Source organism: Macaca thibetana, chromosome 16, assembly GCF_024542745.1.
Source record: "Macaca thibetana thibetana isolate TM-01 chromosome 16, ASM2454274v1, whole genome shotgun sequence".
NCBI lineage: Eukaryota > Metazoa > Chordata > Mammalia > Primates > Cercopithecidae > Macaca > Macaca thibetana.
In genome coordinates, this window is record NC_065593.1 from 28,957,908 (window position 1) to 28,980,795 (window position 22,888).

General features: G+C 41.9%; 2 protein-coding genes and 1 non-coding gene across 3 annotated transcripts; 2 read left to right on the forward strand and 1 right to left on the reverse strand.

The window, feature by feature from the left end:
• The first annotated feature begins 1,858 nt into the window (after positions 1 to 1,858).
• Positions 1,859 to 3,880, forward strand: CCL7 (C-C motif chemokine ligand 7). Its single transcript, XM_050765006.1, has 3 exons — positions 1,859 to 2,003; positions 2,785 to 2,902; positions 3,335 to 3,880. Exons 1-3 carry the CDS (start codon positions 1,898 to 1,900, stop codon positions 3,438 to 3,440), a joined length of 330 nt encoding a protein of 109 aa, XP_050620963.1. The 5' UTR covers positions 1,859 to 1,897; the 3' UTR covers positions 3,441 to 3,880.
• A 13,472-nt stretch (positions 3,881 to 17,352) lies between these two features.
• Positions 17,353 to 19,804, forward strand: CCL11 (C-C motif chemokine ligand 11). The gene is made up of 3 exons (XM_050765010.1): positions 17,353 to 17,569; positions 18,788 to 18,899; positions 19,274 to 19,804. Exons 1-3 carry the CDS (start codon positions 17,494 to 17,496, stop codon positions 19,377 to 19,379), a joined length of 294 nt encoding a protein of 97 aa, XP_050620967.1. The 5' UTR covers positions 17,353 to 17,493; the 3' UTR covers positions 19,380 to 19,804.
• Positions 19,805 to 21,418: 1,614 nt separating this feature from the next.
• Positions 21,419 to 21,571, reverse strand: LOC126939991 (5.8S ribosomal RNA). The gene has a single exon (XR_007720524.1). It is a non-coding gene; the product is annotated as a 5.8S ribosomal RNA (ribosomal RNA).
• Between the last annotated feature and the right edge of the window lie 1,317 nt (positions 21,572 to 22,888).

Genomic DNA, 22,888 nt, shown 5'->3' on the forward strand with positions numbered 1-22,888 from the left:
CTGGGATCTTAAGCAGGAACATCTTGGGGCACTTCACTTAAGGATTTTCTGAAGGAGAAAGGTTTAACCAACTGGAACCCATGAGTACTTCCTTGAGCTGCTGAACAGACAGATCCAGGAAAGGTAATTTCTGGGCAGGACCCCTATGTTCTACTCCAACTTTGTGGATCATTCAGCAGGTTATCCATGATAGTTGTCTTCCAAAATAAAAGAAAAAGAAAGAAAAGTCAAAGGAAAGGGTTCTGCTTTGTAGAAGCATCAAGTGGATGGAACATACACCCTGGGTTAGAAAATATGCTGTTCTAATGTGTTACATTAGAGTGAGCTGGGAAGACTCCATAAACAAGGAGATAGAAAGTAGGTCAACTATTCACCAATTTCTGGAGCTGGGAGTAATAACAATTTGAAAAAGAGCTAATTGAGGGAATGAGTAGCCTGAGCAAAGTCATAGGGGTAAGATAAAATGACGTAAAGCTAAAACCAGAATCAAAGCCTTGCATTGCTCCCAAATTAATATTCAAGGCTGTATAATGCTCAATTTCCCCATTGAATAATTTTCCTCTTTTGCATTCCATGTCCATGATGCATGGCCCAGTTACAGGCATGAGGACCCCACACATGGACCCTCATCAAACCCCTTTTCACTGATATCAAAGGCGATTAGTTGGTGACTTTGTAATGTGTATGTGAGATGAGGAGCTAAATTAGTGGTTTCTTTGTATTCCCGAGATATGTGTGTGGGAAGAAGGACAAGAAGTCTCTTGTCTCTGATTCAAATTGAAGGGCTCTGATTTTGTTCATAAATTTGCCTTCCCTATATTCTTTTACTTGGAAAAATATGATGTTTTAGAAACACAGCATTCTAAGATCTTTATATGCTGTGCAGTTCTGATAGCCTATAAAACAAATAGTGGTTTTAAAACATATCCTCAAATTCTTTTATACTCCTCCCATTAAGAGGTGTGACTATGTTCCCAACCCTTGCACCTGGGATCCTTAAGCCATCATGCACAATATCTAACCATGTGGAGGGACCACTGGAAAGATCTCTCTCTCTCTCTCACACACACACACACACAGAGAGAGAGAGAGAGAGAGAGAGAGAGACAGAGAGAGAGAGAGACAGAGAGAGAGAGAGACAGAGAGAGAGAGAGACAGAGAGAGAGAGAGACAGCTGTTGAAGTCCTCCCAGCCCAGACCCCAGGCATTGAATGAAGACCTTGTGATATATTCAAGAGCAAAAAAAAAAAAAAAAAAAAAAAAAAAAAAAAAAAAAACCCAGAAAATTGTGACTGTTTTAAGTCTCTGTTTTCAGATAGATTGTTATGCAGCAATGGATTACTAAAACGGACACTACTTTTAGGTACTATTATTCTAAGAATACTGAATTCTATTTTTCTGCTAATGTTCTATTATTTTACTTTTCTCTGGGTTTTAGAAAGCCACCAGGATTTAAGACAGTGAAGAATCTTTGAGTCCTTTGTGGAGTTGAGTCAAAGTCTGAGTGGCTTTTTGTGGACTCATGTCCTAGGGCTGCTGCTCCAAAGGGAAAAGGATAATATCCCTTGTATATCTTTGACTTCGGTATCCCTGATTCCTTCCTTTTTCTGTAGAATGTGTCTCATTTCAGAGAAACTGTTCTCTTAATAATAGCCATAGTTACATACTGTAGTCTGCCTGGACATAGACCCTACCTCACCTACCACTGCTGGTCTTAGCTGAAAAACAGGCTAACCTCGACTCATACTCTCATTTCCTATCCTCCCACTGAAGTGCACTGACTCAGCAGATTTATTACTCCATCCTATGATTCATCCTCTCTGCTTCCTATAAAAGGCAGAGACAGAGCTGCTAGAGGAGCAGAGGGGCGAGACCAACCCAGAAATCTCCAGTTCTCATGGGGAAGCCCATGCCCTCACCCTCCAACGTGAAAACCTCTGCAGCACCTCTGTGTCTGCTGCTCGCAGCAGCTGCCTTCAGCCCCCAGGGTCTCGCTCAGCCAGGTAAGGTCCCTCTCTCCTTCTCCTTGAAGCACGTTGCCCCTTCTCTGGGTTATCATGGGCCAGTCAAGAAGACATGCTACCCACAGTCTCACTTTAACAGCTACTTTTCCAAGACAAGGTAACTCGGAAAAAGAACAAGGGGTGAGCCCAACCACACAGCTGCTGCGGGGTACAGCCTGAACTAGAATTCCAGCTGTGAACCCCAAATCCAGCTCCTTCCAGTACTCCAGCTCCGGGAACACCCTCAGTGCAATTACCGCCCGAGTCGCTTCCAGCAGAGTTTGGGATCGGGTGATCAAAAACAGGGGGCTTCCGGGGATGAGTGTGCAGGCTGTTTGCAGATACCGGGAGACCCAGAATCTGGTCTGTGTTTCATTCAGCCCAGCTTCCAGAGACAGCGGCTCCGCAGAGGTGGTAGGTATCAGGGAAACTCATGACCAAGCATAGAATGCTCAGAGCCTAAAAGGGGATCCATAGTTGGAGTACCCTTGCTCTAAGGAATTGGATTATTATATTAGCCCCTCCTAGCAATGCCCAGAGTAGTCATCAATTCCTCTTCCGCCTGTCAACTGGTGATGGTGCATTACTATTTTATAGTCCACAAAAGTGAAAGGGAGTTTATGAAATGCCTCAAAGGGCAAAGACACCGGACTTGGGACGGGCAGCTTTTGCCTCCACCTCCTTTCTCTCTGACTCTTTTTTCTTACCATTCCCTATTTTACAAACAGAAAGACCCAGGACACACCGTCAATGGCCTTTTCTTCTTCTTGTTTCATTGCAGATGGGATTAATACTTCAACTACCTGCTGCTACAGATTTATCAATAAGAAAATCCCGAAGCAGAGGCTGGAGAGCTACAGAAGGATCACCAGCAGCCACTGTCCCCGGGAAGCTGTAATGTGTGTGGATGATGACCACCCACCCCTCACACCTCAATCCTAGGTTCTTCCCTGGGCAGCGAATAGGACTACTATCAAAATGAGTTGGAATCAAATACTGTGATGCAAACAGCATCTCTAACCTTATCCCAGACATTTTCCAGTGGGAAACAATTCAAGAAAAGAAAGTGACTTCTCACTCTCAGCTCCCTTTCTAGGTATCACTTCAGACTTCAGTTCTTTTATCCTGGAACCAAGAGGGATTCACTTGGGCTGGCAAAAAGAGCTGCTTCTCTGAGGCCCCTTCCTTTAGTTTACCTTCTTCCTCCTCCATCCCTGAGGCATCTCCATCAGCCAGACTGACGAGCTAGATAGGTTTCCCATAGCGTTGGTCACACTCCCAGGCTGAACCCTCGAGGTGTTCCATCTAACTATCTCCTTTCTCCTCCACAGCTTCAAGACCAAACTGGACAAGGAGATCTGTGCTGACCCCACACAGAAGTGGGTCCAGGAATTTATGAAGCACCTGGACAAGAAAACTCAAACTCCAAAGCTTTGAACATTCATGACTGAACTGAAACCAAGCCATGACTTGAGAAACAAATAATTTATATACCCTGTCCTTTCTCAGAGTGATTCTGAGATTATTTAATTCTAATTCTAAGGAATATGAACTTTATGTAATAATGTGAATCATGGTTTTTCTTACATAGTTTTAAAAAGTTATTAATATTTTAATTTAATCTTCCATGGATTTTGGTGGATTTTGAACGTAAAGTCTTGGATGCATATGTCATCTCAGTCCTCTAAAAACTGTGAGACGCTCCTTCCTTCTCTACCTCATGGTGGTATTGTAGAAGTCCTTGCAAGAGTCAATGCAAAGATTTGTTTTAATTGTTAAGATATGATGCTCCTATGGAAGCATAATGTTATTATAGAATTACATATTTGCATATGTATGACTCCCAAATTTTCACATAAAATATATTTTTGTATAACAGCTGACATTCATGGCTTTTTAAAAGGATAAAGTAATAAAGCTGGTGGGGGTAACAGGGTGACAAGGTGAAGGGCGTGGTTGCAGAGGTCGGGCTCACATTGTGGAGAAATGAGCACATAGTGGACTCTGGGCTTTCCCCCAGGCCAGACTTATCTGCATCTTAGGGAGAGGCAGCCACAGGCTGGGGTCAGATGAACCCACCCCTCAGTTCCAGATCTGACATCCTCTTCAGCCACTTGTTCAAATACCTTCCTTCCCTCTCAAACTCATTCTTTTTCTCACCATCTCGCACTCTACCCAAAAGCCTCTCCTCTCTTCCATTATATCAACCTTGTAACTGGCTGGTTTTCCCCCTTCTAATCAATTCTCTAGTCTCGTATAATACAAATGTCACTTTCATTAAAAAATCGAGTAGGAGACCAACAGGTGATTTGGCAAGTGCCGGCCATCATTGATTTCTGCCACCACTGGTGTTCAGACCAAGTCCAACATTCCTTTCTACCCCTTCTTCAGCCCACCAGTTCTCACCCCCAAACACCAAAGTCAACATTAACAATGAGATTCAGAAAATGTGAATAATTATTGAGTTCATTCAAGGACAAAGCTTGAGGGTGGCCACTTGGAAAAGCATCAACTCCAAACAAATGGAAAGGTTTCAATTACATAGGTAAAGACAGAAGCTCCAGCTGGATTACAACATTTTTCGTACTAGACAAGGTGCATACACCACAGTGATTTGATTGGTTACAGGTTACTATGTTCCAAGGAAGATGATTTACTATTCCCTGAGGAGAGGTAATGATCTGAGGGGTGTTACCTCTGCCATGGCTCAGTCTTCTTAATTGTTTACAGGAAAAAGCAAAAAGGCAAAAGTTGTAGGTGCATGCTACACGACTCAGATTGCATAGCCACATTCCTCTCAAGGCTCAGAATAATTGAAGTCCTAATAGCTTTAAGTTTAAATTATCTGAAGTCTGAGTTATTTAATTTCACACCAATAAGGCGGGTAATCTTAAATTCCAGCAGAGAACAGCCAACAGGCAGACCAGAAGTAGGAATGAATGAATAGATGCTGTGGGACACAGTGAGCCCTCTGATACACGCAGATGTTAAGCAGAGTGTCTGATGGTAGGACAGGAAAGGAGAGAAGGGCTACATGTGCTCAAGGCCAAACAGAATCTGCTGAAACTTCATATTAGAAAAATTATAAAATCATGTGTTTTCATGCAGGCCTTGTACTCTTGGGCACAGAGAATTAGAAAGAACAGGAACAGAGATGCTGGTATATAACAGGGCATTGAGTTCAATGAGATTCAAAGATTAGGCTAGTTACACCAGTAATGTGCCTAGTAAATTTAGGCAAGTTACTTTATCTGACCAAGCCTCCATAGATTGAGATGTAGAGTAGATCAATGATTCATATTCGCATCAACATCACTTAGATACTAATTTAAAAAAAAAAACAGATTTCCAGGTACCATCAGTAAAGACTCTGATATGGATTGTTGAGTGGGGAAAGTGTCCCTTACACATTTTTAACTATTTCTTAGTCATGTCTCGGGACCAGTGAGTTTCCCTGATGCTATCTCTTTCAGATCAATGTAATCTCCAGGCTTGACCTGTGAATTCTGGCTTAGGCAAAAGGAGTGTTCTTTGTTGGAACTTTCCCACCTCCTAGACTTTGCTGCTGGACATGTACCTGTCCTAAGTAGCAGAGACCGCAAATGCCCCCCAGATATCTGTGGGCTCTTCTATATTCTCCAGCCTAAATTGCATTTACCCAGGGGCTGTGTGGTTGAATTCTAACCAGTTGGGTGAGGGCTAAAATGATATAAGCCACTTTCAGACCTTGTCCCTATAAACAGCTCTCTCTTCCTCTATTGTGGTAATGTTAGGGGTAATGTGCTCCGTATAGCTCAATGGAAGCAGTCCGTATCCCCAAGTCACAGGTCAACTGGCCTACCTTGAACTGTGACATGAAAAAGAAATAAACATTTGCTGTGTTAAGCCACTAAAGCTACTTTGGAGCCTAGTTTAACCCTGATTAATAGAGGAATTAATAGCACAATCATGTGCTACCATTAAGAACGTGAAATGTGTAGCATTAACTAGATATTTAGTAGCAAGCAGTGAGGAAGCTGATGTCACAGTTTGAAGAAAATAAGAGATTCATGTTACAAAGTGTCAAACCTGTCAGGTGCTATCTGCTAAAATAGTAACTCTAAAGGGAAAGTTTGATAAAGATACATTAGTAGCATGTTGTTTCTTTTTGTCTTTCTTTTTGAAGGGATTCCAAGAAAGAGATGAGCTCAGAAAAAAGAGAAATCAACTGGTCATAAGGTAGAAACGAAAGACAATAAAATACACAAATTCAGGACCTTATGTTGTTGGAAAAGCCATCTGTTTCTAGGTACCAAATATTAAGAGAAGGTATTTAAGGATGAAAAAAAATCTGCAATAAAACTCTTTTGGGAAAAAAAATCTCTTAGTTGGATGAAATAACATAAAGCAAAAATGAGATTGAAGTTGTAGCCTTACCATTCAAGTCTCACAGCCTTCCTCATTAAGAAGAGAGGGAGAAGGAGAAGGAGAAGAAGAAGGAGAGGCAGAGGGAGAGGAAGGGGGGGAGAGAGAGAGAGAGAGAGAGGGAGAGAGAGAGAGAGAAAAAAAATAATTACAGAATTATATCAAGAAAGAAACTTGGACTGTGGCTGCTGGCATATGGAATTGACTGAGAGTGAAGAGATCAGAAGCCCACTGCTATTACCAGAGCTATACTATACTGTCAATGAAACCATAAGTGATCCTGAAAAGTTCAAAAAGAAGACAAACTCCAGGCCCTACAGTACAGCTTGCAGTCCTCAAAGGCTGCAGAGTCCCCAAGAAGACCATGTCTCTCTTCAATACTCACTTCAGAGGTGACCAAAGGGGAATAATGGAAAAGGAGGAAACTCACAAAGGAAACCAGAAACCAGGATAAAAAAGACAACAGAGCTCCCCCAGAGAGAGAGAACCAGCCTAATCAAGGATGGGGGACTTTTTTTTCTTTTTATTATACTTTAAGTTCTAGGGTACATGTGCACAACGTGCAGGTTTGTTACATAGGTATACACGTGCCATGTTGATTTGCTGCACCTGTCAACTCATCATTTACAGTAGGTATTTCTCCTAATGCTATCCCTCCCCCAGCCCCCCACCCCCCGACAGGACCTGGTGTGTGATGCTCTGGATGGGAGACTTTTATAACATCTGTCTGAAGTTTTTAGGTTTGGCACAGTGCATTGGCCATTGACGAATGCCACTTTCTTTCCATATACGAGAGTGTTGATTGCAAGTACCCTGTCCTTTTCAAACTTGAAACATTAGGTAAGTGGCAAATTATTTGTCTTTTTAGTTCATAGGTCACTGGACAAAGTAGATCCATAATCTCAGCTGATGGAGATAACTAACCATCATCAAGAAATCTTGTCCATTTAGGTTGGTGCAATGACTAAATGGCACTTTGAGTTGTTTCTCTTGCAGGTGGATTATTTGTGTACTCTACGTGTGAGAAGAAGTAAGCAAAAGGCAGATTCTAATGGAAACTATTAGTCTTCACCAAATATCCATGTGATCCTCTTCATGTCTCAGCTTCTTTGCAGTTATTCTGGAGTTGCATGATGAGTGAAGGCCAATGTGAGGTAGGCAGAAGTGATGTAAGCAGCTTTTATATCTGTTTCTTTAAAACATCCTACACAATCTATCAACCCTCTCTCCACTCACATCTGGGAACTTGGAGGCCACATGTTCCATATGAAAGCCATAATTGGCAAACAGCCTGAATCTGTGAGTCATTCCTAAAAGAGAGTACTTTTTGAGAGCTGCCTAACCAACATCAGGTTATAATACAAACAAAAAGTAAATATCAAAAAGTAAATATTGCAGTAAGCCACTGAGGTCGTTGTTGTTATAGAAGCCTAGGCTAGCATTACCATGACCAGTTAGCCCTGGAAAATAGGTATGACATTCTGTGCCTCGGTTTTCCACCTCTGTACAAAAGAGTAAAGTTAATTGCCCTAAGAGGATTATAACAAAAGGAACATTTTAGGCCAGGTACTATGTCTCACTCCTGTAATCCCAGCACTTTGAGAAACCAAGGTGGAGGATACTTGAAGCAAGGAGTTCAAGACCAGTCTAGGCAACAAAGCATTTCTACAAAAAATAATATTAGACAGATGTGGTGGCATACCTTTAATCCTAGCTGCTCTGGAGGCTGAGGGAAGAGGATCACTTAAGGCCCAGGAGTTCAAGGCTACAGTGAGCTGTGATGGTGCCACTGCACTCCAGCCTGGATGACAGAGGGAGACACCATCTCTAACAAAATAAAATATTTTTAATTTTTTAAAAAATATTTTAAATAAAAAAGCTTTGGAAAACCTCAAGGCAACTCTGGGAAGCAGGCTTCACTTTTGTAAATGATTTCACAGAAGAGGAAGACAGTTCACTTCTCTAAGTCTCCTTTTTCTCATTTTTAAAATGGACTTAATTAGAATAGGTTTGTTGGAAGGATTAAATAAGTCATCTCTTGTGAAATGAAGTAAGATAGAGCCTTGCATAGATTGCATAGGTTAGCATTGCATTGATAACTTACTATCTGCTGAACACATTGTTAGCATTTTTACACTAACATCAAGTTTGGTGTAATTCTCTTCCAAAAGTGATAAGAAACTGCAGAAATGAGTTCAGTGATGCTTGAGAAGAAGGAGTAATGAACCCTACATTGGTCCTGCTTTGCACAAAGGGAGATTGAGACTAAGAGTTATGACACATTTCAGAAGACAGGAAGTCAACAAACAGGGGCTCTAGAATCGGCTCAGCCTAAAGCACACAGTTCCCTTAAGGATTTTTTCACTGGTCTCCAAGCCTCTGGTGTCTATTCTTTTATTTTTATTTTTTAAAGAGAAGGTTGGAATAAAATCAACGTCAATGTCTCTTTCCAGTTTGTCTATAACTTTGCAATATTAAAGGAGATCTGGAACACAGCTACAGAACAAAGTCAAGAGTCCTGAATCCTGGGATCCTTGTCTGCTGATCACTGATCACTCACCTCTCCCTGAAAAACTCCCTTTTTTCCTTTTTTCCTTTTTTCCTTTCCTTTCCTTTCCTTTCCTTTCCTTTCCTTTCCTTTCCTTTCTTTCTTTTCTTTTCTTTTCTTTTCTTTTCTTTTCTTTTCTTTTCTTTTCTTTTCTTTTCTTTTCTTTTTCTGAGTCTCCCTCTGTTGCCCAGACTGGAATGCACTAGTGTGATCTCACTTCACTGCAAACTTCGCCTCCCAGGTTCAAGCAATTCTCCTGTCTCAGCCTCCCAAGCAGCTGGGATTATAGGCACGTGCCACCACACTCACCTAATTTTTGTATTTTTAGTAAAGACAGGGTTTCACCATGTTGGTTAAGCTGGTCTTGAACTCCTAACCTCAAGTGATCCATCCGCCTCAGCCTCCCAAGGTGCTGGGATTACATGTGTGACCCACCATGCACACCCTGAAAAACTCTTCAGAAGTTGGCTGGGAAGTTCATACTGGGCAGAACCCACAGCAGCACAGCAAAACCTCTGTAGCCTGACTGCCTCTCTTGATTCTTCTGGGCAGCGTATCTCTGAAAGAAAGGCAGCAGCCTTGGTTAGAGGCTTAAAACTCCCATCTCCCTGGGACCAAGCACCTGAGGGAAGGGTTGGCAGTGGGCACAGCTTCAGCAGACTTAAACGTTCCTGCAGACCAGCTCTGAAGAGAGCAGAGGGTCTCCTAGCACAGTGCTTGACCTCTGTTAAGGGACCGACTGCCTTCTCAAGTGGGTCACTGACCTCAGTGCCTCCTGACTGGGAGACACCTCCCAGCAGGGGTCAACAGACACCTTACACAGGAGAGCTCTGGCTGGCATCTGGCAGGTGCCCTTCTGCAATGAAGTTTCCAGAGAAAGGAACAGGCAGCAATCTTTGCTGTTCTGCAGAATCTGCTGGTAATACCCAGGCAAACACGTCTGGAGTGGACCTCCAGCAAACTCCAGCAGACCTACAGAAGAGGGGCCTGACTGTTAGAAGGAAAACTAACAAACAGAAAGCAATAACACCAACATCAACTAAAAGGATGCCCATGCAAAAACCCCATCCAAAGGTCATCAGCATCAAAGATCAAAGGTAGATAAATCACAAAGATGAGAAAAAAACTGAGCAAAAATGCTGAAAATTCCAAAAAACAGAATGCCTCTTCTCCTCCAAAGGATCACAACCCCTCACCAGTAAGGAAACAAAACTGGACGGAGAATGAGTTTGATGAACTGACAGAAGTAGGTTTCAGAAGGTGGGTAATAACAAACTCCTTTGAGCTAAAGGAGCATGTTCTAACCCAATGCAAGTAAGCTAAGATCCTCGATGAAAGGTTGCAAGAACTGCTAACTAGAATAATCAATTTAGAGAAGAACATAAATGACCTGATGGAGCTGGAAAACAAAGCATGAGAACTTTGTGAAGCATACACAACTATCAATAGCCAAATTGATCAAGTGGAAGAAAGGATATGAAAGATTGAAGATCAACTTAATGAAAGAAAGCATGAAGACAAGATTAGAGGAAAAAAAAGAGTGAAAAAGAATGAACAAAGCCTCCAAGAAATATGGGACTATGTGAAAAGATCAAACCTATGATTAACTGGTGTACCTGAAGGTAATGGGGAGAATGGAACCAAGTTGGAAAACACACTTCAGAGTATTATCCAGAAGAATTTTCCCAACTAGCAAGACAGGACAACATTCAAATTCAGGAAATACAGAGAACACCACTAAGGTACTCCTCGAGAAGAGCAACCCCATGACACATAATCGTCAGATTCACCAAGGTTGAAATGAAGAAAAAAATGTTAAGGGCAGCCAGAGAGAAAGATCGGGTTACTCACAAAGGGAAGCCCATCAGACTAACAGTGGATCTCTCTGCAGAAACCCTATAAGCCAGAAGAGAGTGGGGGACAATTCAACATTCTTAAAGAAAATAATTTTCAACCCAGAATTTCATATCCAGCCAAACTAAGCTCCATAAGCGAAGGAGAAATAAAATCCTTTACAGACAAGCCAAGGGATTTTTTTTCACCACCAGGCCTCCTGAAAGAAACACTAAATATGGAAAGGAAAAACTGATACAAGCCACTGCAAAAACATACCAAAATGTAAAGACCAATGACACTATGAACAAACTACATTGTGATGACAGGGTCACACTCACACATAACAATATTAACCTTAAATGTAAATGGGCTAAAGGCCCCAGTTAAGAGACACAGACTGGCAAATTGGATAAAGAGTCGAGACCCATTGGTGTGCTGTATTCAGGAGACCTATCTCACATGTAAAGACACACATAGGCTCAAAATAAAGGGATGGAGGAATATTTACCAAGCAATTGGAAAGCAAAAATAAACAAACAAACAACAACAACAACAAAAAAAACAGGGATTGCAATCCTAGTCTCTGATAAAACAGACTTTAAGCCAACAAAGATCAAAAAAGAACACTCCTCAGCAAATGCAAAAATGAACACTCCTCAGCAAATGCAAAAGAACGGAGATCATAACAAACCGTCTCTCAGACCACAGTGCAATCAAATTAAACTCAGGATTAAGAAACTCATTCAAAACTGCACAACTACGTGGAAACTGAACAACCTGCTCCTGAATAACTCCTGGGTAAATAGCAAAATTAAGGCAGATATAAATAAGTTATTTGAAACCAATAAGAACAAACACACAATGTACCTGAATTCCTGAGACACAGCTAAAACTTCAGAGGGAAATTTATAGCACTAAATACCCACATGAAAGAGCTGGAAAGATCTAAAATTAGCACCCTAATATGACAGTTAAAAGAACTAGAGAAGCAAGAGCAAACAAATTCAAAAGCTAGCAGAAGACAAGAAATAACTAAGATCAGAGCAGAACTGAAGGAGATAGAGACATGAAAAACCCTTCAAAAACTCAATGAATCCAGGAGCTGTTTTTTTTTTTTTTTTTTGAAAAGATTAACAAAATACATAGACTGCTAATCAGACTAATAAAGAAGAGAAAAGAATCAAATAGACACAGCAAGAAATGATAAAGGGGAGATCACCACTCATCCCACAGAAATACAAACTACCATCAGAGAATACTATAAACACCTTTACACAAATAAACTAGAAAACCTAAAAGAAATGGATAAATTCCTAGATACATACACCCTCCCAAGACTAAACCAGGAAGAAGTCAAATCCCTGAATAGACCAATAGCAAGTTCTGAAATGGAGGCAGTAATTAATAACTTACCAACAAAAAAAGGGCAGGACCAGACAAATTCAAGCTGAAATCTACCAGAGATACAAAGAGGAGCAGGTACCATTCTTTCCGAAACTATTCCAAACAATAGAAAAAGAGGGACTCCACCCTAACTCATTTTATGAGGCCAGCATCATCCTGATACCAAAACCTGGCAGAGACACAACAGAAAAAGGAAATTCAGGCCAATATTCCTGATGAACATTAATGCGAAAATCCTCAATAAAATACTGGCAAACCGAATCCAGCAGCACATCAAAAAGGTTATCCACCACAGTTGAGTCAACTTCCTCCCTGGGATGCAAGTCTGTTTCAACATACGCAAATTAATAAACATAATACATCACATAAACAGAACCAATGACAAAAACCACATGATTATCTCAATAGATGCAGAAAAGGCCTTCAATAAAATTCAACACCCCTTTATGTTAAAAACACTCAATAAACTAGGTATTGATGGAACATATCTCAAACTTATAAGAGCTATTTATGACAAACTCACAGCCATATCATACTGAAAAGGCAAAAGCTGGAAGCATTCCCTTTGAAAACCAGAGCAAGACAAGGATGTTCTCTCTCACTACTCCTATTCAACATTGTATTGGAAGTTCTGGTGAGGGCAATCAAGCAAGAGAGAGAAATAAAGGTATTCAAATAGGAAGAGAGGAAGTCAAATTGTCTCTGTTTGCAGTTGACATGATTGTATATTTAGAAAACCCCATCGTCTCAGCCCAAAAACTCCTTAAGCTCATAAGCAACTTCAGCAAAGTCTCAGGATACAACATCAATGTGCAAAAGTCACAAGCATTCCTATACACCAATAATAGGCAAACAGAGAGCCAAATCATGAGTGAACTCCCATTCACAATTGCTACAAAGAGAATAAAATACCTAGGAATACAACTTACAACAAGAGATGTGAAGGACCCATTCAAGGAGAAGAGAACTACAAACCACTGCTCAAGGAAATAAGAGAGGACACAAATGGGAACACATTCCATGCTCATGGATAGGGAGAATTAATATTGCAAAAATGGCCATACAGCCCAAAGTAATTTACAGATTCAGTGCTATTCCCATCAAGCTACCACTGACTTTCTTCACAGAATTAGAAATAACTACTCTAAATTTCATATGAAACCAAAAAAGAGTCCATATAGGCAAGACAATCCTAAGCGAAAAGATGAAAGCTGGAGGCATCATGCTACCTGACTTCAAACTATACTACAAGGCTACAATAACAAAAACAGCATGGTACTGGTACCAAAACAGATACATAGACCAATGGAACAGAACAGAGGCCTCAGAAATAACACCACAAATCTACAACCATCTTATCTTTGACAAATCTGACAAAAACAAGCAATGGGGAAAGGGCTCCCTGTTTAATAAATAGTGTTGGGAAAACTGGATAGCAATATACAGAAAACTGAAACTGGACCCCTTCCCTACACCTTAGACAAAAATTAACTCAAGATGGATTAAAGACTTAAAGGTAAGACATAAAACCATAAAAACCCTAGAAGAAAACCTAGGCAATAACATTCAATATATAGGCATGGGCAAAGTCTTCATGACTAAAACACCAAAAGCAATGGCAACAAAAGCCTAAGTTGACTAGTGGGATCTAATTAAACTAAAGAGCTTCTGCACAGCAAAAGAAAGTATCATCAGAGAGAAAAGGCAACCTACAGAATGGGAGAAAATTTTTGCAATCTATCCACCCAACAAAGGGCCAATATCCAGAATCTACAAGGAAACTAAAAAAAAATTACAAGAAAAAACAAACAACCCCATCAAAAATTGGGCAAAGGATATGAACAGACACTTCTCAAAAGAAGACATTTATGTGACCAACAAACATATGAAAAAACGCTCATCATCACTGATCATTACAAAAATGCAAATCAAAACCACAATGAGATACCATCTCACGCCAGTTACAATGGTGATCATTAAAAAGTCAGGAAACAACAGATGCTGGAGAGGATGTGGAAAAATAGGAACACTTTTACACTGTTGGTGGGAGTATAAATTAGTTCAACCATTGTGGAAGACAGTATGGCAATTCCTTAAGGATCTAAAACCAGAAATACAATTTGACCCAGCAATTCCATTACTGGGTATATACCAAAGGATTATAAATCATTCTACTATAAAGAAACATGCACATGTATGTTTATTGCAGCACTATTTGCAATAGCAAAGCATTCAACCCAAATGCCCATCAATAACAGACTGGATAAAGAAAATGTGGCACATATATGCCATGGAGTACTATGCAGCTATACAAAAGACTGAGTTCATGTCCTTTGCAGGGACATGGATGAAGCTGGAAACCATCACTCTCAGCAAACTAACACAGGAACAGAAAACCAAACTCCGCATGCTCTCACTAGTAAGTGGGAGTTGAACAATCAGAACACATGTACACAGGGAGGGGAACATCAAACACCAGGGCCTGTTGGTGCATGGCAGGCAAGGGGAGGGATAGCATTAGGACAAATACCTAATGTAGATGACGAGTTGATGGGTGCAGCAAACCACCATGGCACATGTATACCTATGTAACAAACCTGCACGTTCTGCACGTGTATCCCAGAACTTAAAGTAGAATAATAAAAATAAAAGATACATTTTCCAATAAAAAAAAAGAAAAACTCTTTAGAAGTCAAGATTTTGTTTTCACAAGGGGGATCCATTTCCTGCCCATCACTCAGGATCATTCCTGATCAAGGCCCCTCATTCATCAGGCACCAAATCACAGGCAAGAAATGGATTTACTCTAGGTCCCTGCTGAAAAGGAAGCCTCCAAGAAAGGAAGAGAAAAAGCCCTTGAAGCTGCCCCTCCTTGCTAGAGATGGTCAGTGAGCTGGATGAAACAGCTGCACAGCTTGGATGTCTAAAGATTGATTTTATTTATTTCCACTGAGCCACTGAGGTTTTTCAGGTTCAGAGTAAATCCAAAGCCCATTAACTCCAAAGCCGTTTTTTGAGGAAAACACAAAAATGAATAATCGATTGCTGATAAAGTCTTTTAAATAAAGTCCTTTAAATTCCTACCAGCGTTATGAAATCATTCTTACTACAGAAACAATCATTGAACCACATCAGACAAACTCCTCTGAGGTCAAGAATACTCCAAATTTATTCTGTTGACACATTTTTAAAAACCTCATATCTGCCACATGTGCAACTCAGGCATTCTTGGAAACCATCTCTGGGGTAGCCTGCTTTTACTTGGAAGCAGTGGGAAAACTTGGAAGAACATTTGGAGAAATATCCAGACTCTGAGGTCTTTCCAGCATTCCCAATCTGCCCTTCTTTATTTTTATTTTATTTTATTTTATTTTTATTTTATTTTGAGATGGAGTCTCACTCTGTTGCCCAGGGTGGAGTGCAGTAGCATGATCTCTGCCCACTGTAACCTTCATCTCCTGTGTTCAAGCAATTCTCGTGCCTCAGCTTCCTGAGTAGCTGAGACTACAGGCACCTTCCACCATGCCCGGGTAATTTTTTGTATTTTTAGTAGAGACAGGTTTTCACCATGTTGGCCAGGCTGGTCTTGAACTCCTGACCTCAAGTGATCTGCCCGCCTCAGTCTCCCAAAGTGCTGGAATTACAAGTGTGAGCCACTGTACCCAGGCCTATTTCCTAATAATAAAAAATAGTAACTTCTACTCACTGAATATCTATAGTGATCTAATCATTCTTCTAAGCACTTTAGATTCATGAACTCATTTAATTCACACTACAATTCCCTAAAGTACACATGATTAGTATCCTGCTCTTACCCTAGCAGAGACTGATTAAGTAAGTTGTCCATGGTATCACAGCTAGTCAGTCACAGAGTCGTCATCCAAATGCAGACATCTTGGATTCAGACTCTACATTAGACTAACCCATCTGGAATAGAGCAGGAAAGAACAAGGAAGACTCAACGTTTTTGGCCTCTATTTGGTAATTACGTTTTTAGGTAATTATAGACCCATTATCCTGGATGGGCACTTAGAGACTTTGTGGAACAGCAAGAGCCCTCTGTCATCCTGTGCCCATGACAGACATCACCAGTCAACCACAACACAGTATTTAACTAACGCAAGGCAACTCCTCAGAATCTTTAACATTCTTGTTTGTTCTCCTGTACCAATCAATCATTTTGATATGAGAGTGTACAGGAAAAAAACAGGAAACAGGTTTGCAGTACCTCCACATCGGTATTCAATGCTGTAATCCACTGCAGTGGCTCCATTAAAGACTATGCCTCCCTTACACCCTCTCCAACTAGGGGGCCTAGTGTTATGAACAAAGGGATAGGTATGGGTTCTTGTGTCCCCTCAATTTTTGATATTTTTAGCCATCAGATACCTTGTCTGCAATGTGTGCTCAGAGAGTAAGGGGGAAACTAGATAATTGATTTTCCAAATGTGTTCCCTAAATGTGTTCTCTGGGAAATAAGGGCACAGGAGGCTGCCTATTCTGTTTCAGACAAATCCCCTTCACTACAGTGTATTTGATGAGTTGGGGTTTGTTTTAATTCCATTTGGAAAAGGGCTTCAGCAGCTAAGCAAATGGTTTAAAAGTGCCCCAGAAGTCAAGATTAATAGAAACTATCCAATTCTGATGTCCTGTCAAGCTAAAATTGCAGGGCACTAAGATTCTATGATCACTCCACTAAAACACAGCATCTAAGCTGTGGTGTGTTGTCCTTCCTGTTTCAGAGATGCAACCATGTGCAGGGCTACTGAGCTCTCTCTGCATCTGGGTGGGAGCCTAGTGGAAGTTTTGGGGCTCCTTACTGGTCTCCAAAATCCTCAAGACCATGTGAACACAGGAATCAAAGAAGGTTCTTAGATCAACCCCCAGGTCCTTGGTTTTCTTGCTCCTTTCCACCACTACAGGTGTTTAATTTCAACTTATCCCCCCAGCCCTTGGTTTTCTTGCTCCCTTCACTCAATACAGATGTGTAACTTCATTTCATAATCACATATTCCCCTCCTTTCCAACAGCAAGATCCAGATGGATTAAAAAATGCACCAAGTCCCTCCCACTAGCTTGCCTCTCTTCTCTTCTGCGTGACCTCCTAGGATCTGGAATTTGGTCAGCAATCCAGAAACTCCTTCATCATGACCCTGCATAGGCAAAGACTTCCCTGGAAGCTCCCTCACAGTCTGCTCCCTATAAAAGGCAGGCAGATGAGCCAGAGGAGCAAAGAGGCTGAGACCAACCCAGAAACCACCACTTCTCACGCCGAATCTCACACCTTCGGCCTCCAACATGAAGGTCTCCGCAACACTTCTGTGGCTGCTGCTCGTAGCAGCTGCCTTCAGCCCCCAGGGGCTCACTGGGCCAGGTAAGCCCCCCAACTCCTTATAGGAAAGGCAATCACCTCTAGAGCTACCAGGTCAGCGAGAATCTTTACAGACTCACTACAAATTCTCCATCCGAAAAATAGGGAAATGGGTTTTGTGGGTGGACAAGAAATGGCTCATCCTCACATCCAGTCACTGGAAGAGCCAGAACTAGAAGCCCAGGCTCCCAAGGCTGTTCCCCACATTCAAGAGGGATGCTGGGTGCATCCATATCCAGCTATCCTTACAGTGTTTTAGAATGGGGCACTCTAAAGAATGGCTCTTTCTTACTGTGGACATGGTGGGCATTTTTGGCAGTGGGGGAGAAGGAAAATCTGTTGATTAGAAGCTCAGTATGTTAATTCGACTCCAGGACAGCTTTCAGAGCCAGTGCCTAAGAGAAGAACGAGGTCCCAGGGGGATCTCTTGAGGTGACTTATTTTGACACTGTTTGGGAAAGTTATCTAGGAGATTTGTTCCATAACTCATTTTCCCATACTCTGGTGACAAATTTACTGAGTGTGTCAGTCCCCCTGAGCCAGTGCATGGCATGGTAACAAACAGTTCTAAATTATCAATGACTTAACAGAATTAACTAAATTAACAAAGTTACCTTCTCACTTCTACTAAATATCTATAATGTATGGGCTCAGGCTTCTGCATTTTATACTTAGGATTCTAGACTGATGGAGAAGTTGCCCACAACAGGGAACATTGATGGATACTGTGATAAAGAAAAAGGAAGCTCTCAGGAGTCTTGCATAGGCAATGCACTGTGGCTCAAAAATGACACCCATCACTTTGTCTCCTCCCTTATTGATCAAAACGAATTAATGCCTCCAACAAACAAAAGTTGTCAAGAAATGCGAGTCTACCTTGTGTCTCAAAACTAAGGATGGAGAATATTTGGTGAAAATTACCATGACCATCACATGGCCACGTAGGTCTTTATAATGACAGAGCTAGCATTTGTCACACTGACCAAGCTTTTTCCTTCCCCTCAACAGTAATGATGAGTCCTCAATGCACAGGGGAGGATGCTGAAGACACAGGACAGCATCCGCCAGACACATAGGACTTCAGAGCAGAGGGATTCTCCCTCCACCTCTTGCAATTTCTAGCTTTCTCCTAACTTCCTTTACAAAGTCATGCTTGGAAATGTATATGTATCATCATGTGGCTCGTTTTTTTCTCTGTGCATTTTTTTCCCCAAAATTCAGCTTCTGTTGCAACCACCTGCTGCTTTACCCTGACCAATAAGAAGATACCCCTTCAGCGACTGGAGAGCTACAGAAGGATCATCAGTGGCAAATGTCCCCAGAAAGCTGTGATGTAAGTAAATAAAGCTCACCCTCCCTTAGACAAAAAGTTAATGTCTAGGGCACAGAGTCAAGAACTGTGTCACAGTTGCTGGGAGTCATAGACTCTGATAGTTTGACCTCTGGTCCAATTCATCAATTTTCAAAGTGAATGTTCACTCCCAGCTCCCTGCCTGGGAGCTTGCTGTGGTCATATCAATTTCTTCAAGTTAAGAGCAAAGATGGTTTTACTAGGCCTTCAAGAGCAGCAACTAACCCAGGAGTTTCATCCTTCCTCCTCTCCATGGCAACCCTTTGTCTAGTGGCAAATGGTCCTTAAATATTTAGGGTCAAATGGGCAGAATTTTCAAAAACAATCCTTCCAATTGCGTCCTCTGTCTCCTACAGCTTCAAGACCAAACTGGCCAAGGATATCTGTGCCGACCCCAAGAAGAAGTGGGTGCAGGATTCCATGAAGTATCTGGACCGAAAATCTCCAACTCCAAAGCCATAAATAATCACCGTTTTTGAAACCAAACCGGAGGCTGAGTGTTGCCTCATTTGTTTTCCCTTCTTACAATGCATTCTGAGGTAACCTCATTATCAGTCCAAAGGGCATGGGTTTTATTTAATATATATGTATTTTTAAAAACCTATTGTATTTAATTTATTGAGGCTTTAAAACATATCCTCCATGAATATCAGTTATTTTTAAACTGTAAAGCTTTGTGCAGATTCTTTACCCCATGGAACCCCCAGTTCGATCCCCTGCCACAAGCGGGCAATGTTCCCCCTCTCCTCTCTTCCTCCCTGGAATCTTGTAAAGGTCCTGGCAAAGATGATTAGTATAAAAATGTCATTGTTCTTGTGAACCCAAAGTGTCACTCATTAAATAGAAGTAAATGTTGTTTTAGGAATACATAAAGTATGTGCATATTTTATTGTAGTCACTAGATGTAATTTTTTTGCGGGAAATCCACATTGAGCTGAGGGGGACTAAGGTGATTGTGGCCGGGAGGGGCTTGGTTATGGGGGTGGGAACTGTGTCCCTGGGAAATGACTTTTTGGCTTAGCTGGTCTTCATTGAAATGCAGGGTGAAACTGACAAACCCATTTCAGCCTTCTATTCCCATTTTCAACAGTATTTCCCAGACCCCAACACATCAGCCATGAAAGTATCAGGAGCTTTGCCACCATTCCTTTTCTCCCCACCCCATACTTGCCGCTCCTGGGACCTATTTTAACAGCCCTGTGGTATCTCCCTCTACCTGACCCTGCTCGTCGGTCTTCCAACCCAAACTAGGCAGACATGACAGACATTGGGAAATCAGAGGAAGGCTAGATGACCCTTTACCAGAGGTTTAGGGATGCAGGCTTTACAGGTGTAGTGGAGCTTAAAGTAGGCCTTGGTGCATGCACAAAGTGAACAGGCCTTGCTGGAGGTATTTCAGTCTAGGTAGAGGAGAAGAGGTGTTGTTGAGCAAAATCCAAGAAGTAGGAATGATCATGGTGCATTTACCCAGTTGTGTGGGGGCCCATCAAAAGGTGTCAGTGTTGGAGTATGTGTGAAATGGTGGGGAAATTTGGAAAGAAGTTTGAGGCCAGGCTGTCTAGGTGGGGAGTTTGTGCTTCATGTAAGGTGAACATATGATTCTTCCCAGTCAAGTTAGGATGCTTTTGAGAGCAGAAAACTGGTATTATTCATAAGTATTCTGGAACAACAGATATAAATTAACGCTGTCCTAAGCAAACTGGAGCATGTGGTCACTCCAGGAATAGAAGGCATTGCAAGTTTTGATTCAGTGGAGAGAAGTGCCATGACCGCACTATGAGGGGGTTCAGGAAGGGCAACCAGGTGGCCATGGGCTGAATTGGGAGGAGAAAAGAGAAGCACTTAGCTCACTATTGCAGTGTATGGAGGGTATGGAACCGGGGCATTGGTAGATGGGAAGGGAGAAGATAATTGCAAGAATGGCTGAGGCAGGTGGAATGCCAAATTTTGTAGATGAAGAAGTAGAACCAGTGACATGGAAACTTTCTAAATGCCAAAGCTGCAATTAAAGGTTAGCTTCTTACACCCAAAAAATTAACTTCTCTCTCTCACTGTTTACTCACACCTTAACTTCACCAGCTTGAGAACTTCCAGTCAAATGGACAGGCCCTCATTTTCCTGTATAAGCAACTTAAATCAGGATTCCCCTTCAGCATACACAGTGAGCTTGCATTTCCATTGGTTACATTACCCATGTACCTGAATGCAGAGACCAACTATGTCCCCAAGGGTAGAAAAGGGTCACAGGGGCCCTGCTGGTGTAACTCTGCATGGTCTAAGGCCATTGATCTGAAGGGCCAGTGGCTTACCGTGTCATGCATGCCCAGCAGGGCCACTGCATGCAAAGCTCCCCGGGGCACCATTCATAAGGCCGTCCCCCTTGGACTGTGTGGTGGCAATGGCACAAGGCAATATGAAGAACAGAGTGAGATATTAGGAAGGGCACTGATCTAGGAGGCAGATGACTTCAGTTTCATCCCGGACAGAGAACTGGTCTGTGTCACTGCTCAGACAGGCGTAGCCCCGGGAGGAACCCGGGGCCGCAAGTGCGTTCGAAGTGTCGATGATCAATGTGTCCTGCAATTCACATTAATTCTCGCAGCTAGCTGCGTTCTTCATCGACGCACGAGCCGAGTGATCCACCGCTAAGAGTCGTACACATAAGGAATCAGTCTAATAGATACAAGTGGGCATTTTGCCTGGCCTCGGGACAAATATAACCTAAGGCTTTACCTAGAGGAAGTTCAGTTGAAGGTTATAGCTCTTGACTTTTCCTTGATCTAACATCCAAAAGAGAATGCTGGTCCCCTCTGGGCAAGGCTCCTGTGCCTTCTTCTATGCCCATATGTCATTCGCAGGTTTTCAGTGAAGACTGCTGGTCCGCAGAGGGCCTAAGGAAAACTTCCTCTTTTGATTAGAAAAGAAAACACAGGCCTGGCATGGCAGGTTTACTGTCAAATAAATGAAATGTACAACTCAGGCACAGAAAGGGTGTTGTCTAATCAAATCTGAGCAGTCTAGTAGGACTACATGGAGGAGGGAGGATGGAAGTCAAGTTAGCAATAATTTCCAGAATTTGGAATAATGGAGGAAGAAAAAGACAAGAATTCAAGGAGTTAATGGTGAGTATCTGCATGAGAAAGATGGAGGCAGGGATGAGTGTGCAGTGCAGGGGTAACTACACAAACATCCATGACATGCTTCCAAGCTGGCATTTGATGCAGCTATGATACTGAATTTCTCAGCCCTGCACCAACCATCCACTGGAGCAAGTAGAAGCTATGTCAGTTTGTCTACTAATATTGCATCAGATACCGTGCCTTGATATGCATTTTTGGGAGAGAGAGCTTTAATGGATCAGTCTGTCCCACACTTTGTTTTTCCCTGGAGCTGGGTGAGAGGGACAGGGGCCTCCAGCTCCTGCATCACACAGACCACTCCACTGGCCCTGGTGATATATTGGAATTCCCCTTTGATTTTACTTGGGGAAAGACTTTGACAACTAAAGCAAGGTTTGAAAACCATAGTACTCCAAGATCTTCATGTGCTACCCAGCATCACATATCCTCTGATACTAAGAAAAAGATAAGATAAAGCCTTTGTTTCTGTCCTCAGGTCTCAGTTTTTCTGAGAAAGGACAGGGTGGAAGACAACAGTTCTCAGGTCCTATTTAATTCTTCCTCTAATTGTGCTGTCTCAGAGGGAATCTAAGACAAAGAACAAAGCTGGGAGTCCATGTTTTTGGGTTTACTCCCATCAAATGGTTCTGCGTTCCTGGGGAATATAAGATAGCTTTATATCTGTAGGATTCCTGGCGTCCCTCTTTCAGCCAAAGTTCTAATTAATACCACCTTGGGTTGTGAAGAGTGGTATCACTTAGAACCCTGCTAGCAAGGTTTAGAAATACACAGGTTTTTCTAATCTCTGGTTGGAATCTCAGCCATGGTTAAGTCCACGACGAAGATGCTGAC

Bases quoted from the DNA above. Each gene is read 5' to 3' on its own strand.
- CCL7 (XM_050765006.1), top strand. From the start codon at position 1,898: ATGGGGAAGCCCATGCCCTCACCCTCCAACGTGAAAACCTCTGCAGCA. The intron at 2,004-2,784 runs GTAAGGTCCCTC...GTTTCATTGCAG, and splicing joins CCAGGGTCTCGCTCAGCCAG to ATGGGATTAATACTTCAACT. The intron at 2,903-3,334 runs GTGTGTGGATGA...TCTCCTCCACAG, and splicing joins TGTCCCCGGGAAGCTGTAAT to CTTCAAGACCAAACTGGACA.
- CCL11 (XM_050765010.1), top strand. From the start codon at position 17,494: ATGAAGGTCTCCGCAACACTTCTGTGGCTGCTGCTCGTAGCAGCTGCC. The intron at 17,570-18,787 runs GTAAGCCCCCCA...CCCAAAATTCAG, and splicing joins CCAGGGGCTCACTGGGCCAG to CTTCTGTTGCAACCACCTGC. The intron at 18,900-19,273 runs GTAAGTAAATAA...TGTCTCCTACAG, and splicing joins TGTCCCCAGAAAGCTGTGAT to CTTCAAGACCAAACTGGCCA.